Genomic DNA, 18,193 nt, shown 5'->3' on the forward strand with positions numbered 1-18,193 from the left:
TGTTGAGTTATTTTAGACTAATACATAATGTCTCAGCATTGGAGCTGAGTTTCCAGTGCAACAGTTGTACTAGAGCTGAGGGTCAAGAAGTCATAGTACTGAAATTCCAAGTTCAAACGTCACACATTGTTGGTCCATATATCTAGACTGATACTGCAATTTTGCCTTTTGCACTCCAGCCAGGAAAGGGATATTAAAAAATACTTTAACATCATATCATTTTGGCTTCCTCTTAAAGCAGCTTTCTGTTTTTTTAATGGCCTAAAACCTCCGTTTCCTGTGATGCCCACAGAACTTCTCTTTCAGGGCACGGAGAGTGCTACACTAGAGTGTTTTGCCTGAGTAGCCATTAAGTCTATGCTTGATACATGTGTAGGTATGGTGGCTGTTTGGTCTCTGTCTTATTCAGGAGCAGAGCCCTTGGGTGGCACTGGGTTGGGCACAGGTTGATACAGTTTTCATTCCTTCTGTAAGGAAATGCCCAAAGCCACTCACCTATATCCCTAACTTAGGTCCAAAAATCCTCTTTCAATGTTCAGTGAGAAGGAAGGAGTTGGACTTCAAAGACCCTAGTGGGTCCCTTACAACTCAGGATATTCTATGATTTCATGATTCTATGAAACAGTGGAATTTCCGTAATAATTATACTGGTATCAATCACTTCTCTGGTATTTGCCTGTGAGAAACTCATTACCAGGTATCTGGGGCCAGATGACTGAAATCAGTTAAGATCTGGGCTTGGCCATCTTGCATCAACCCCTGACGTCCAAATGCCTGCCACAAGTTGGCTCATGTTGGATAGAAGAGAATCTGCCTGCTGGATACATGGGATGCCCTGTGGGCAAAGGCCACTGTCATGGTCCGTGGTCGGTGTACATGAGTGAGAAGTGATCAAATCAATGCTCCTTTCAGAGTAACAGCAACACTGGCATGCCAGGATCATTGTGTGAATATGATGTGTCTTGATACCAGGACATTCCTAAAGACTGAGGTACAGCTTAATGAGAATGTGAGAACAGGACCAACATAGCACCTCAAATCCAGCTCAAAGAGATGGACCAGATCCTCTGCAGTTCTCCATCTGTGATTTTTTTTGTCTTTGACACCCCCAAGATTTCTTACTACTTATCATTTCCTAGGCTGTGATTCAGGAAGGACTCAACATGTACTAGGTGGTACACATGGGAGCAGTCGTGCTGTGGTCAGTGGAGGACATCTCCTTGCCGTGGTGCCCCTCAGGACCCAGACAGGGGCTGTGTCCTTGTGTACTGCGCCGGATGCACTGCTCACCCTCTGACACCTCAGAGCAACTCCATGGGAAGGCTGAGAGGATGAGTTCACCTTTCCAGAGTGCCCAAAAGGAAACCTGTACTGCTTTTGATCTGTTATTTATTTTGAGTATTACTCTGACTGGACATGGAAAAACACCCCGACAAAACAAAAGGATCTTGAAGCCTCAGGTGTTTATAAAAAAAGTAGCTCAGTAAATTGCTGTTACAAAAGGCAATTTCTCATGGGGTTACAAATGAATGAAAATGTAAAGCTAAGGATTTGTCTTTCCTACTTGGCATCAATAACTGTGGTCATGCTCTGGAAGCTTGACTTGTTTTGTCAGTTTAGATACACAAAATAAACAAAACCTGAGACAAAGGGCAAGCTTGTAAATAGGGGAGCAGCCACTGGGGAATTTTATTTTATTTGTTTGCATTTTATTACCTTCTTATGCCAGCTAATAAGGTGACCTTGCAACAGACAGATGCAGATAAGGCTGACCACATCTGTTGTCTTATTTTGCAAGTTGGGAAGTAAGTTGCTGAAATTATTGGGAATAGGGAGATTGCCTGCAAAAAAAAAAAAAAAAAAAATTCCCGGTACTCTTAATTAAAAGAATACAGTTTCATGAGACAGATTGAAGTGATTTACTGTTGTAACTGTTTGGGGGGAAAAAAAAGAAATTAAAATGGACTGGTATTTTTCATTGCTTCACCAAGAAGAAAAAAGCCGTGGTGAACCATAGCCGAACCATAGCCAGCCACTCTGACCAGCAAAGACAGAAGGAGGTTTGTCTGTAAAAAGACAGAGATCACCTGCCTTGCAACATGAAAGAATTTGAAACCACATCTTTTAAAATCATTCCTGTAGTTTAAGCCAAAATTCCTCTTCTCGGACCTTGCCAACAACTCTTGGAGAGTATGAGAGTTTAATGGCTTTTCCTGGCACAGCAACTCGTATGAGCCAGGGGTGGAAGGTTGTGTTGGGAGCGTGGCACCATGTGCCAAGTTCAGTTCTGTTGAATTGAGATACTACCAGTGTGTAGAGAAAGATAATGGGAACAGGCTAGACCAGCAGCTGCACAAAGCGAAAGGAGAACTGAAGCCATGCCCCAATGGCCAAAACCCACTCCCCAAAAAGGTCAGCCACCTTCGAAGATGGAGTAGGTTCATGGCAGGGCAGAACCCGTATCCATGTAACTTTTACAATCATTCCTCAGACTCAGGTTTAAAGTGAGGGTCAGAACACGCACACTGTTGAAATCAAGGTTTTGCAAAACCCCACAGGACTGAAAGTATGACTGTCCCTGGTGAATACATGCCCTGCTTCCCTTGTTCACCCTCCAGCACACATCTAGAAATGTTTTTTCAGAAGCAAAGTGTTACCAACATCAATCTGTTCCTGTTTGCAAAAATCTGTAATTTTGCTGCAGGACTTTTGTGTCAACACAATTTGAGATGCCTCCAACCAAGCATAGAATGATGTATAAAACAGCTTGAGACAGCTTGGATTAGGAAGGTACTGTCAGTGACTTCAGATGATGTGGATTACTCAGTTGCTGCATTTAAGTGGAAACCAGTAAGATACATCATAAATGTTCAGATTATGTTCAGACTAGTTATGTTGTTGTACTGACATTCCATGTACACTTTACTTCATCCCATACTGCTTCTAAACAAAAATGTCTTTCACCCTTTAGGAGGAAGGAAGTGCAGAATAAAAGCCACGCTGAAAGCTAAATCAGGGTTGCAGTGTTTTTGTCAATAGTGAAATACGTAGTTGTCAGCACATTGTCTGGTGCTGAATGGTGAGTGATGCTCCATCTGCTAAGAACTTTGCTGGTTCAGATATTCTTGCAGATGTCCTGCGGGATTATGGATGTGCGCTGAACCCTCAGCGCCCTGTGGTGCCCTAGTCACGCTCTCAAGTAAGGACACCCAACATCCACCTGCCAGCAAGCAGTGACATGCTCAGAGGGTGGCATCTGCTAACTCAGCTCCTCATTTGCACCAAGGGAAACAGTCCTCCTAAAGTAAATACCTAGTTACCTAAATCAATGGAGAAAAGCTGGTGCCTTTGAAGGCTTCCACAGGGCAATCCTGTCTAGGGAGAACCTACATTTAGATGTGATAGCCTTGCAAACAGCCTTGGTGAACCCTGGGCTGCTGCCATTGAGGGAGGCATCAGAGGGCTAGGGCTGCTCCAACAGCTGAGCCACTTCTACATTTCTGGGTGCCTGGAGACGTTTGTATCTCTTTCTGGACACTGCCCATGTCACTGGTGGCCTTTATACCACCAGCTCTCCCCTCTGTAGGGTAGAGTCATCTATCTTTGGTCACCCTGAGGACCAGGGTGGCAGTGGGGCATATGGGGTCCAACCATGTCCTGCAGAGCTGTCAGCAAAGAGCAGCCAACAAAGAGCTCCTGTTCCACCACGTTTCTTTCTCCTCCTGGACATAGCCTGATTCTCCTCTTTCCCACTTAGTGCTCCCACTGGGGTATCTCCCTTGACATCTACCTCACCCCGTGGGGAGAGGGCCAGTGCTAGGATCCTTCAGCTTTCCAACCCACATGTGTAAATGCTGGATTTTAGCCCACAGCTCCAAGTATTTCTGTCCCAAATGTGATGACAAAAATCTCACTAACTTAAAAGAAAGTTAGACTGGTCCTAATGGGCAACTGTTCTCCTAAGGATTAAATGTTTGTGGGCTTCCTTGTAAAGTTAGCCCTGGAGTTGCAGTCCTGGTGACCTGGATATTAGGTCATAGGTGAATTCTTGTTACTCACCTAGCCCGTGATTTTACTGTTTGTCAGTGAAGGGTCTGTCCACTTGTCATCCGATTGTGCAAATTCACCTTCCATGTGAGTCGAGATTTAAGTTTCGCTGTTTTTCAGGGGCTGACTATGTGCAGAGGGAGTTGTAGTAATTTTTTTTTTCCACAGGAACTTCCTTTCTTGAAACACCACCCCTTGGCAGTGGACCTGCTGACACCTCAGAGCAAGACACAGATAAAAAGGGCAGCCTGTCTTCCTTCTCCACACTCAGAAGCAAGTGGCATAGACTACTCAGGAGCTTGGAAGCTGCTGGCATCACAGGCATCTCGGGTAGAAGCTCTGAAAGAACCATGTTCGGCAACACTGGTGAGTTTTAATGCTTGATATGATATGTTAGGTGTGAAGTTTGGCAAGTCTCCTGCAGGGAGGATGGCAGCTCCAGAGGTCCTCATCCCTCTGATTGCCATGGGTGACACCTTGGGGAAAGAAGTTGTGGTACCAGTGCTGCTCACAGGGGATCAGTTTGCTCTGGCTGTGCAAATTGTGCTTTTGACGGATTGGTAATCTAACTGCAAGATGCAACTCATTTTTCATCACTGTTCTTCAACCTGTAGACATCTGGTTCTGTCAGTGTGAAGGAAATGCAGCTCTTTTAAACTCATTCCACATCAATGTTAAAAGAATTTCTTTCTTTCAGGCTACTTAATCATGTAGATTATTGCTCTTTAGTGATGCCTGATAGCATCTGATGGAAGTTTCAAAATAACTGAAAGGAGGATTTATATGGGCTTGAGCTCTGTCCCATGGCTGTCCTGTCTGCCCTGTTGTCAGGAGATCCTGAACCTACCTAGAATGGTGCCTGGGTCACTCCTGCAGCAGCTGCTGAACCACCACCACGGGCCAGCCCAGCCCCAAGATGACCAAAACCCCAGGGGTTTGGCATGTAGCTGGGTAGGTGCACACGTGGGCTGGGTGGTGCCTGCAGCAGAGTTGGGAACAGGTCTCCACGGCCCTCAGGAGGTGAGGGGTGTTTTGACACCACTCCAAGTCCCCCAATTTCAAACCTCTGTACTTTGAGCGTGGATGAGCTGAAATTTTCCAGGAAGTCTTGGACAGCAGCATCCTTGGGATGTGATCTCACATCTCTGGGATGTGCATGAGGGTTTGCCTGGAGGCTGGGCAAAAATCAGGAGTAAATGCAGGTATCCAAATTATGTTGTCTCTTGAAAAACTACAGTTCTCATCCCACTTCCCTTCTGACCTTCTGAGCAGCCCTTGTTCCCAGTGAAGCCAGACATATAGAAAGTCTGCTCCATATTAATAGGTTTTTTAAACCCCATCACCTCCTCATCATCAGGGAAAAAAGGCCCCAGATACTTACCAGTGCCAAGCCCTCATGTCCCCATTTTTGGTCTGGGTGGTCACTGTGTTCTTGAAGCTCTGAACATCTCTCCAGGCAGGTAGCAATGCAATGGGGCTTGTGGGTTAGCATAGGAAGGGGCTCTGTAAGTGATAAATCATGGAACTAGGAGGCAAAATACTGCCTTGAATTTTTTTCTATTTAAAAAGGAAAAGAAATCTGCCAGCATTTAAGATTTGGGTTTGCTTCTGGCCTGGCCCAGGAGCGAGCACAGACAGGACTGCATCTCACAGTCTGAGCCTCCGTCCTGTGGGCAGATGCATTCTTGGTATACTCAGCTCTTCTATAAATCACTAATTTCCCTGTTGGCAAACCGAGGTGCCTGCAGGCAGCCAGACACAGGGTGTGTGGGGGCCCAGCTCCGTGCCCAGGGCAGGAAGCAGAGCAGGAAGACAAAAGCAGCAGGTGAGGGTAGATGGGCTGCAGCCAAGCCACCTCGGATGTGGTGGTGGGTGCGCCACTGGCTTGCTCTGAGGCATTCCTTTGCACAGGACACCGTGCCAGTCAGATCACAGGGCATCACAAGTGTCTTTGCACAGGACTCAATGCAGCACGATTGACAGGCAGCGCTGAGTGGAGACAGGTCTTTGGCACTGTGCTCAGCACGGTCAGGCTGTGTTCCAGGGCAGCTGTTGTCAGTGAATTTTCCCTGTGCATCCTCAAGAGAGGTTGACAAAACTGGTGATGTCCAGAAATGGGATGGCTATGCAGTCCCTAAGTTAAGAAATGCTGGAAGGATGGATTTCCTAGGGCCCTTTCCTACAGCCATCCTATGTGTTCAATTCCCATGTCTCTTTTCGGCCCTCTCCCACGACCAGGGCTCTTTTCTGCTATCTTCTCAGCCCAGCACCAGAGTTTTCCATAAAGAACAAGGTTGAGCCGCTTTAGTGTTTGGAGATTTCTTAATGCTGAGGAAGATGCACTTCCTTTTTGTCCTCAAGAGGGTTAAGCAGCTAGTTCCAGATGAAATTTTTTGGCATAAATGCACATACACCCCATTGCGTAGAACTTCATCCCGAGTTTGGCAACTGACATGCAGCAAGCAAACAAAAAGCACTCAAAGATTAAACTGGTTAACAAAAGGTGCTGGTCAATTTTAAGTCTATTTGTTGTGCCACTTATATCTGTTATGTAATTAATATAAATATGGTTTATATATTTACTTAGAAGAAACACTCAGAGGTAATAGTCTGGTGGGGATCCATGGGTGGTCAGTTCAGTTTACTTAAGGCTGCAGTTGCTGCCCAGCACAGGTCTCACTAGGAGGCATGTCACTGATTTCAGCCTGCCCTGGGACCAGCCCTGCATGTGGCATCTCTCACGCCACAGCAGCTACCAGCCGATTCCTGCCTCTTCAGTGTTCGGCATGTCTCTTGTTGATACTGAGATTAACATGGTTGCCTGGTACCATGCAAATCTGTCAAGACATTTAGTAAATTAATCTCTTCAACCATTATGCTTCTGACTTGCTAATTTCAAAGTTACCGTAACCTGTTTTTGCCTCTCCCATGTCTTCATCTGAATCACTCAAGAGAAGAGTGCTTATGAGGTATTGTAACTCCCTACTGTTCACACGAATTCATCCTTTGAGGATATTTAATGGGCAGGTACAAGACCTACAATGCTCCCGAAGAAATACGGCTCAGCCGCATTCCTGCATGCTCTGGCTTTTCCTGTCACAACTGGGCAGCCTGCCAAAGCCTGATGCAGTAACCCCCAAATCTCCATCATCAAGAAAGCTGAGGGCTTTCTTTTTGCTCAAGTGTATCACTGGGTTGTGCCTCTTGCAGCTCCACTCCTATGCCACAGCCCTGAGCCACGAGCCACTGGGCACAGAGATGCTGAGGCTTGTCCTGGCCCTGCTCCCATCCAGAGTTGCAGGAGTAAAGGGCAGTTGAGGAGGCAGTCATTTTAAATGCTGTGTCTTAATGGGAAAAGCAGCAGTTGGCACGAAGGGGGCAGTGCTCTGTGGTGAGGGTGCTACAGCAATCCACCCAGAGCAGGGACAAGCTCCTGCCTTGCCCTCTGACTGTTCATCTCTGCAGCATGATTCTGCCTCCTCCTCTCTCCATCTCTTCCCAGGGAGTCTGAGGTTTGCCTCTGGGTATTTATTTTATTTTATTATCATATTATTTTATATTGTCTTACGCTAGATTGCTTGTTACTCTAGATATTTTGATGACTCACAGAGCTGCATTAAGAAGAGAACTGTCTTTACTGTGCAATTTGCCATCAATCTCTTCTTTTTCCTTTCTACTTTTCTCCTAATGTCTTTCCAGAGAGCAATCTGGAGGTCACTGGTATTGACTTTCTGAAGAGCCAGAACACCCAGCAGCACCACACGGATGGGTACAACATCAAGAACCTGGTGGTGCGGCGCGGGCAGGCCTTCCATGTGCAGGTCAGCCTCAACAGGGAGCTGAGGGCTGCCGACAAGCTGGCCCTGCGCTTTGGCATCGGTAAGCAGGATTCCCACTGTGGCCACCAGGCAAAGCCAGAGAGCCCCAGGAGCATCCAGCTTCCTCCTCCTGGCACTGCACAGGCATTGCAGACCCGTGCAACCCTCACACACACTGCCTTGGGTTTGTTTCTAGGTGAAAATCCAGTGAAAGACAAGGGGACCCTGCTGTCACTGAAACCAGAGCGGGAGGATTTCAATGGGTGGAAAATCTCCGTTGTCAAGAAGAACGGCAAAGAGGTAGAGCCTGTGGGCAAGGGGCCCAATGCCCAATACCAAGCCCATCAGAAGCTACAGAGCGAAGCATCCTCATACCCGTGCTTTCCCTTAGTCATATGATTTTAGATGGGCAGCAGCCTTGTCCTGCTGGGTTCATTGCTCCCCCCATACACAGGCAGGCTTTGCCCTATCCCGCTGCCTTCCCCTCTTTCCCTCCAGGGACCTCCATGGCCCCCAGCTTTGCCACTTGTCCCAGTTCTGTGGCACTGTATTTGTGCTATGCCTGTGGCCATGGTGGGGTATCCCTCATGCCATCTCTCCTTGTTGCCTCCTCAGTGCCTGCTGTCTGTCACCAGCTCACCCAATGCCGTTGTGGGCAAATACAACCTGCATGTGAAGACTGGTGCTAACATGTACAAGCCTGAAAATGGTGTCATCTACCTTTTGTTCAATCCTTGGTGTGAAGGTGAGTGGTCCTGCAACTGGGAGTGATAATTACTGCTACCAGGGATTGTCCCAGGTGGAACTTTGCCTCGTATTTTCCCTCCTCTGTTTCTCACATACATTGCTTTTTCCCCATAAAACACTGCAAGCAGCATCCTCATGGAGCCAGTGGGAAGCTGGGCAATAGCAGTGAACCAGCTCCTCATTGGATATTCTCCAGTGCCAGGCCATAGAGAGACATCTATCTGTCACATCTGTTTGTACCTCTGTATCATCCCTCTCTGTTTCCCTGAGCCAGCCAAAGATTAACTGAGAGAACTGGGTTGGCTTACACTCCAGACAAAAAATAACCAGAACAAAAAATTGTGTGGCTGGGTGGCATCAGTTCCCTAGTTCTCTCTGCTGTCTACCTGGTCCAGTGTTCAGAAATAAGCTTTTTTCTGTAATAAAGGAGTGGTCACGTAGCAATGGACCTACAGAGGGAAACTAAAGATTAGTCTTAGAGGAAATTCTTTCATGAAAGGAGCAAAAAAATGGGAGTGCTGCATGGTCATCAATTGGTGTGAATGTTGCACACCCTTGGTTACCCCAGTTTAGCTTTCCACGGAAAATTTCATATCATGTGTGCAAACCACCTGACATCTGAGGGTTTGGGGTTTTTTCTCCAGATGACGTGGTCTACATGGCCAATGAGGCACAGAGGAAGGAGTATGTGCTCAACGACACCGGCTACATCTATGTTGGGTCTGCCCACAGCATCTACGACAGGCCCTGGAATTACGGGCAGGTAAAACACAGCTGTCTTGTCAGCCCTATTACCCTTCTTCATCCCTTCAGCATTAAGCCCATGAGTAGCTCAAAGTGCTGGAATGACCCTGCCAGCTTCACTGAGAGGGCTCACCTACTCAAGAGTAATCTATGTGCCTACATGTTTTCCCCACCCACAGCTGGAGAATGGGATTTAGTGGCACATTTATAGTCAGATCATGTGACCCCCTGGCAAAGGATGTGGAAACCAGGGACAGGGTATTTCTGATTGAAAAAATTCCCATAAAGGAATTCTTGCTGTCATGCAACTGTAGTTGTTGGTAATCAGGTAATGAGACATGGAGAGGGCTGATGGGGAAAAAAATCTGATTTATCTCTTGCGTCATAGTCGGGAATAAAAAAGGTAAAATTACTGGCAGAGGTTATCACATTTCAAGTGGTGCCTTCACTGACAGCTGTGTGCAGGACACAATCAGCCACTCTCTCAGGGTGTTCCTGCACGCTGCCTCTGAGATAACTCCAGAGGAGCAGAATGTCAAATTGGCTTGGGCTAGAGATAAGAGGTGGATGCCAGAGCAGATTTATTTGCACCCTATAGAAAGCACACAGGCACCCAAGCAGAATATCCTGCACCCTATCCAGACAGAATTCCCCACCAAAAAGTGTTCAAATCTGGGGGGGGGGGGGGGGGGGGGGTCTGTTTCTTTTGTTTTGTTTTGCTTTATAAGTCTGCAATTTTGCAGGATATCTTCAGAATGTATATCTGCAAGACACACACAGCCCAACAAAGGTGCTCATACTGATGTCTTTACAGAAAAGGGGCCAAAGGGCATCATCTGTAGGGCTGTTCCTATCCTAATATTTGTTCTGCTGTTAAGCAATGACAATTGATATTGATATTCTGACAAGCTTCATTGGATCGAATGTTTGTCATCTCTCTGAACCTGACCTCAGGGAGCTTTATCAGCAATTGCTAATTAGGAATCTTTGCTGTAATAATTAGCATTTACATACCTTTCTCTTCTCCAAGGTTCATTTTGTACCTATGTCAATAGACTAAATATCTGCAGACATCTTAAATTTTCATTACTCTTGTGAGTAATTTGCAGGGTTGAAGGGAAGTGATGTCGGTAACTTTCTGCTACTCACAGGAGTAAAGATTGCTGGGTCAGGTTCCAACTGTATTTGCAAGACATGTGACAGAGGCTTTTGTCTTCCAAGGCTGGGTTTCACTTTAGCCCTTCTTTGGAGAGAACAGCTTTGGAAAGCCCCACAGCCTTGGAAATTCAATATCATAAAGGAAGTTTAGAAGTTAGAGCTATTCAGGCATTTTCCTCCAAGTGCATGCTTTACAATGACAAGCAAATTCTGTTTTAGAGTGGCACATAAAAGTGTCTCCATTTTCTCCCCAAAACAGTTTGAGGAATTTGTCTTGGATGCCTGCATGTATCTGCTGGACAAAAGCAAACTCAGTCTGACTGATAGAAGGGATCCTGCAAATGTGTCCAGAGCCATGTCTGCTTTGGTAAGCCTCTCTCAGTGAAGTGCTTTGCCCCTCCAGCACTCCCTCCACCTTCATTCTTTCCCTGGGACCATGAACACCATTTCAGGATGCATATGAAATTGATTCCTTACTGCAAGCAAAGAGACAGAGGCATTACTGGGTGGAGGGACAAGTGAACAAAATACAGCAAGTCCCCATCTCCAAAGCTTGCAGCTGCCCCAGTGGTTATCCTTCCTCATCAGTCGTGTTGGCAGGGCCAACACAGGGGGTTGTGTTTTGGGGGGGTAACTGCTCTCTGTGGTGGGACCTTTTTGGAGCCCTATGGTTTAAGATACAAGATGCAGAGTTAATTTTTACTGCCCTGAGCAGAGGTGCCACCTCCCTCTAGATATCCAGGTGGAGGCTTTCCAACAAGGGGAGCCCCCAGCCAGCACCAGCAGCCTTGGTGGGTTGCACAGGGCTGTGGAGCACCTGGGAAGACACAGACTAGGCAGAGACCTTGCGGTTTAAGCCTCATTCAGTCTCGTCCCTTTATTTTTCTCCTTTGCGTGTGTGGCCACAGGTTAATGCCAACGATGACAGCGGTGTCCTGCTGGGGAACTGGTCAGGGAATTACATCAGTGGAACATCCCCTATGGATTGGATTGGGAGTGTCACAATTTTGCAGAAGTACTACAAAACAAAGAAGCCGGTCCGTTACGGCCAGTGCTGGGTCTTCGCAGGGGTCCTCAATACAGGTGAGCAGTGAACTGCCTCCTTTCTCTGACACCCCACTTGCTGTGCCTCTGAGCAGCAGATGTGCCAGGGTCTCTCTGTAAGGAGAGGCTGAGGGAGCCAGGACTGCTCAACCAGGAGAAGAGAAGGCTTTGTGTGTAAATACCTGATGGAAAGGAGTGGGGCACAGACAGGCTCTTCTCAGTGATGCCCCACAAGACCAGAGGTGATAGGCACAGGCTGAAACATGGGAGGTTCTGTGTGAACCTGGGAAAACAGCTTTTTTCACTGTGAGGGTGACCAAGCACTGGCACAGGGTGCCCAGAGAGGTTATGGAGTCTACATCCTGAACGTGTTCAAAAGTCATCGGGACACGGTCCTGAACACCTGCTCTAGAGGACCCTGGGTGGGCAGAGGGGTCAGATGACAGGATCCCCAGAGATGCCCACCAGTCTGAGGGATTTTGTGACCCTGTGCTTTGTCTGTCTGTGCTGCAGTCATGCGTTGCCTGGGAGTGCCATGCCGCTGTGTGAGTACCTTCGACGCGGCCCACGATACCGAGGAGAACCTGAGAGTTGACGTCTACCTGAACGAAAGAGGAGAAAAGCTGAACTCGTTGTCCTTAGACTCTGTCTGGTACGGCCAAATGGGGCTAATGCTTCCTAGCCCCTGTGCTGCCTTGCAGTGCCCCATTTCCCAGCCCCAGCAATTCCTTTGAGAACTTCCATACTCCTGGGGTTTGTTGCCCAGGAGAGAGAGAGAAAGCCTGGGGTTTCACAGGGTTACATGCAAATGCCCATTAAATCTGCCCTTACTAAAGGATTAAGGGAGGAGATCGTGACTCTTCAGGCTGTAACAGCTCACTCCTTTTCTTTCCAACCCAAATGCATGCAGGAACTTCCACGTGTGGAATGATGCCTGGATGAAGAGAACAGACCTGCCAGAAGGGTTTCATGGCTGGCAGGCAATTGATTCAACCCCTCAGGAGCAAAGTCAAGGTAGGATTTGCCTAGAAAGCCTCTTCTGCAACTCCTGAGGGAGGCAGGGACATTTTGTGTGAAAAACATCTTTGCCAGTCAGCAAAGCAGGTACTCCCTATGCACATCTTCACATGCTGGGGCAGTGACACTCTAAAGCAGGAGGTCTCACTGCTGCCACCTCAGCCCAGGATGGAAGGAACAGCATTTCTTGACAGGCAGAAAAACTGCCTTGTGGGGACATGATTGTTGTTTCAGAGGTTAGAGCACATCTACGTCACTGGGGTCATGAGGCTGTTCATTGGTAGTGAGAGGAGTGACCACCAAAATTGGTGACTACACTCCCTGCAAATGTTCAGGGAATTCAAAGGTGGGAAAAAACCAAAAGGTTAATCCTCAGGGAAGTGCAGAAAGTGGAATTGGCCTAGAGATCAAACACAGGTGTCTGGATGCAGTTGACTTCATAACCTGACACTGAAATTGGCTAAGGAAGAAACTTTCTAACACAATTTTGAAGCATTAGAAAGCAGGTATTCATTATCGCTGGACACCTGGAGGATATTTCCTCTAGCTGGGTGTATCACAGAATTTTACAACAAGGTATTTAGTCCATCATGATCATACATATTCATTAGAGTGTACTTCTTGGCTAACACATAAAAATCACTTCTCCTAGAACTAATTTGCGTGCATCTGCCTCTTACTGGAAGGCCTTTTATGGTCCTGGAGGGTCATCTGAAGGGGTTGTACTCACTAAGTAACCCCCAGCATTACAGATGACCTTGCCTTGAACTTCTTGTAGGGCATGTGCTGTTGCTTCTTGTCATATAATTCTTCCACAAAAGCCACTACATTCTTTATTATCTGTTTATCCACTGGTCCCAGCTATGTTTCGCATTCTGTGTGGCTACTTTTACATACTTTTATCTACTTCTTGAAAACACATTGTTCCCTTTTTTGGACAAGGCATTGTTATGTTCTGTTTCTTTTATCAAACCAAGCTGTGGCTTTCTAACCTTAAAATTATCTAAGTGAGGGGAAACATGCAAAAGCTCCTACCAGACCTTGGTCATCTACAAAAAATTCCCAAGCAGCTGTGGGATAAATGAGAGGTTCTGGAGTTCATTATTGAATTGGAGGACTATTTACTGCTAGGTGTCAACTGCCATGGCCACAGATTCCTGCTTGAGTGTGTCTGAGAGTGGAGCAAAAGTTGGAGTCACTGCTCACGTTTGGAAAATCAGCTGCTATTGAATGCCCTCTCTAGGTCGTTTCCAGTGTGGCCCATGCCCGGTGAAGGCTGTCCGGGAAGGAGATGTGTATTTGCCCTACGACAGCAAGTTTGTGTATGCGGAAGTGAACGCTGACAGAGTCTACTGGGTCGTCAAGAAGGTGAACGGCAAGGACAAGTACTTCAAGGTTGGCACAGAGACCCAAGCCATCGGCAAGAAGATCAGCACAAAAGCCGTGGGGCAGAACAGGCGGGAAGACATCACCCGGGAGTACAAGTACCCCGAAGGTAACAGCGCCCATCCTCTAAGGCAGTGCCAAAGAGGAGGCCCCTGACCGTGCAGGTCACCCCACAGCACGTGTTGTTTCCAGGAGAAAACTGCAGGAGTAGCTGCAGCGGTAAACCCAGTGTAAGGCCTGGAGACCCTCGGGAGGCAGCACTGCTGCCGGGTATCCTCATGCCCGCAGTGACACCTATAGGCTGCTCTTCAGGGCCACGAGCAAGCTTGCAGGCAGTGAAAGAAACAGGCTGAGTGATGAACCTAGTCGTCACACTGACCTTTGCTTTATTTCTTCATTCTTCTTCTTTTTGTCTTTCCATTCCCCAAACCATATTGGAAAAAAATCCCACATTTCTTCTCCACAGTTCTCAAGACCCAGCCATGTTGTCCTAGACTGTTAAACCCTTCTCAGTGAGGAGGGCAAAAAAATCAGGCTGAAAAATTTAAGAGTATCCAACCTCTAAATTGTCTCTTCCAGGAAATTCTTCCTGTCCAGAATGCTACAGTTAGATTTGGTGGTAGCATAAACCAAGAAGTAGTCCTGAGCAGAGGCTGGAGGTGCTCTGACATCCTCTCTGCTTATCAGCAAAAGCATAAATAAAGGGAAGATAGCTCTGGGCGAGGAGACCGAGATACAGCTGTCACATGTATTTTTCTTCATCCAGGCTCCAAAGAGGAAAGGATGTCTATGCAAAGAGCTTATAGCTTCATACGCCCTTCGGGAATGGTGCCTCGTTCGGGCTACGCTTCGACCATACAGACACTAAGCGGGAGCACCCAGCCTTTGGTCCCGAAGGAGCCCGTCACCAAGACTGGGCTCCACCTTGAGATAACCAACACAGAGCCTTTGCATCCTGGCAATCCCCTTGAAATGGCCATCACAGTCAAGACCTCTACCCCTGGGAACTGGACCGTTGACCTTACTGGCTCCTGCCAGCTGCAGTACTATACTGGAAAAGTTCAGGCCAATCTTGGAACTATCAAGGAGACTGTCAAGCTTGAAGGCACATCTGGTAAGCACAGAAAGCTTACTGTGTTCTGTAGACTAATTTACTGCGGCAGTCTGGGGTTTGGAGTGGCTCCACTATAGATCAGTGTATGGCTCTGTACTTTGTGAAGAGCAGAAATTGCCTGCCTAAAACCTACCTCCCTCATTACTGAATTTGGAAGTCTCAGTTACAGACTGGGATCCCTCTGTAGCAGGGACCAAAATGTGAAGGCCCTGCTGCAGCTTCAAGGAGGTGTTTAGAAACACATCAGTGAGGGCAGACAGAGGTTTTCGTGGCATGTGTGAGGTATGCTGGAGCACCTCCCTCCTGTCTTCACTGTGTAAACACCAAAGATGTCACCACAGGCTTTGTGTGCATCCGTGTGGATCAGATCCCTCACAGGATTTAGATGGCTGGAAATTTCAGCCTTTTTTTGTTCTTGTGTTTGCCACTCTAATTTGGGTGGTGGACATGCTGGTGAGTATTATTTTCTGAATTCTTTGCCCAATTCCCAGTTCACGACTGCCTGCCTGGCTGATCCCCAGAGCTGTTTGCTGCTGTGCTTTGCATATCTTTGAGTAACCTGGGTTGCATTTTTGATGCCCAGCAATGTAACTGAAATTTGCTAAACAAGAGACTAGTGAGAGATGAATTATAACAATAAACAACACTTGCTGATTCCAAGCATGAGTCACTCACCAAAAAAATAAAAGTAGAAAAAAAATCTTTGCTGTTGATGAGTGCTGAGTGTTTTCACTCATATACTGTTGCTGTAAAAATGCAGCAGGGCAGGAGACAAAGGTAGCCACATATATACCTGCATACATATATACATACGTACATACACTTAGGGAAAAGAAAAGGCTTTTTTTTTTTTATTCCCAGAAGCCAGGAAGCTTTGCAGCTAAATCAGTGCTCAAGCACCAGCACTGCTGACTTCTTGGCTTTTCTGAGCCACTGGAAGGTTGTCCAGGCAATTAAAGATAAAATCTGAAGTGAAAGGAAAGCCAGCAACTTTATACCAGGCAGAGAAACCCGAGGCAGGCTTAGATGTACCCAGCATCCTGCTCCTCTGCCTCCTTCTGAGTGCCTTCTGAGGGCAGCCAGGGACAAGGGCGGCTGAGGTGCTGGATGTGAGCCCAAGCCAGTGCTTGTCTGAGCAGGGACAGTGGGACTCAGCCACCCTTCCCACGGGCTGCATGTGCCAGGTACCACCCAGCCAGCCAGGGCTTCTCCCCACAGGGACTAGGCCCGAAGGGAAAGCAGGATGGTCTCAGCAAATATGGCTCATGCCACACCCTGGGACACCAGCCACCAGAGCTGACTTTGCCACCCAATTCCTGGGCGTGTGATGAAGCATCGAGTTGTGTTTTCTTTCCTGCAGAGATGCAGATCCCCATGAAAATAGCACCTGACGCGTACATGAAGACGCTGTCCTCCCTGGAAGATGAAGTGCTCATCCTTGTCACTGCCATTGCCGAGGTCAAGGAAACAAATGACAAACTCACCAAGGAGACCTCAATGAGATTCCAGTACCCCCCCATCACTGTCCAGGTGAGGCAGCCACCAGCCAGGCTCCTGGGAGACAAGGGTTAAAGCCCTGCTCACTGCAGCACCATGGTGGTTTTAGCATTCCAAGGGGGATCTCCCAAACAGCTGCCTCCTGGGATGCTCAGTTCTTGGCACCTTACTTGGCTATTCAACCTTCATTTGAATGTTGAAAGCAGCCATGAAATGAAAGTTTTATTATTGCCCCATCTAAAAGGGGAAGGAAGGGGCTGCTGGAGGGAAGGGGATGGGAGAAGAGGGTTTGTACAGGGCTCATCTCCAATCCCAGAGCTCTCCCTCCTGAAGGAAAAATGTGTTGAGAAACCAGCTGGGAAAACACGGTGCTTCAAGGGGGATGGAAAGGATACAAAGGGGTTGTCCCCCACCATGCTGGTGGTCAGGAGCAAACCTGCAGCAGCTCTGGCATCTTTATTACCCCTCTGATTCCTAGCCTTTGAGTTTGTTTCTCTCTTTCCTCCTCTGCCAGATGCCAGAAACAGCCAAACTGTACAATGACTTCAGCTGTGCATTCATCTTCAAGAACAAGCTGAATGTGACCCTGGAAAACTGCAAGCTGCTGGTGGAGGGCTTGGGCATATTTAAGATGACAACATTTGATCAGGGGTAAGGAGATGAGCCAATGAAATGACCATGGCAGGACTCTGCTCTGTTTATTGGGTTTTTTTTTAACATCCTTGAAGAAGCGGTTAGGGGATTTGGAGTAAGAGGGACCTTTGCCAGCTGTGTTTGAAATGGCACCACATTTGGGCACAAGGACCCACACAGCAGGTGACAGGCTCAGGGCAGATGGGCATGACAGGGGCTCCCCCCGTGCTCCTGCTGTGCTGCCCAACAAGTGTGAACACAGCTGCTTCCTTCAGAGCTCAGTTTGGTGTTTCAGCAGTATGGGGAACTCTGGGGAAGGTCCCCAGGACCACCAGGCAGTATCACAGTGCCAGGCCCCACTTGCTGCACATTGGTCATGGGGAAAGGGAAACACCCACCCTAAACACATGCAGTGACTATTTCTTTAAGTGAAATTACTCAAAAAGTGGGAAATAACCCAAATTCATGCTGAGACTGTTTTTTTTCCTTTGTCCTTAGGGATATAATGCCTGGCAGGATCATGAAGTCTGAAATAATATGCACTCCAACAAAACTAGGAGAGAAGAAAATCATAGCCAAGCTGATATCAAACCAGATCAAAGGGATCTCTACAGAGAAGGCCATCACCATCACCGAGTAGGATCGGTGCCTTGTCGGCATGCAAATGTTGTCCTTGCTAAATGTATCGCATCCCTGGGCACTTCTCTTCTCCCTGATTGCTGCACAGTACTTTTAAAGTAAAGAGCAAAATGCCATAAAGCTAAGGGAATTAAACTGGCTTAAGGGCACAGTTGCATTGATTGCAGTTAACTGTGATTCAATAAAGATTGTTAAAATTCACTGTGTGATTGGGTTTGATGATATCGTCACGTTGGGATGGCTCTGAATCCACAAGGGGATGTTCCCATCACAGACCAGGGATCGGAGCTCGTGTCGGTGCCAGCTTCAGCCAGCGATGGGTGTGAGCCTGGGAGAGGCCAGCAGTGCT

General features: G+C 47.4%; 1 protein-coding gene across 1 annotated transcript; it reads left to right on the forward strand.

The window, feature by feature from the left end:
• Positions 1–4,397: 4,397 nt before the first annotated feature.
• TGM4 (transglutaminase 4) lies at positions 4,398–17,845 on the forward strand (the record flags this gene model as incomplete). Its single annotated transcript, XM_082276835.1, has 14 exons — positions 4,398–4,413; positions 7,747–7,926; positions 8,062–8,165; positions 8,481–8,610; positions 9,257–9,375; positions 10,774–10,881; positions 11,423–11,597; positions 12,072–12,210; positions 12,469–12,572; positions 13,819–14,070; positions 14,728–15,075; positions 16,436–16,605; positions 17,087–17,223; positions 17,704–17,845. 14 exons carry the CDS (start codon positions 4,398–4,400, stop codon positions 17,843–17,845), a joined length of 2,124 nt encoding a protein of 707 aa, XP_082132961.1.
• Positions 17,846–18,193: the final 348 nt, after the last annotated feature.

This window comes from Coloeus monedula (assembly GCF_965178545.1).
Source record: "Coloeus monedula genome assembly, chromosome: 1".
NCBI lineage: Eukaryota > Metazoa > Chordata > Aves > Passeriformes > Corvidae > Coloeus > Coloeus monedula.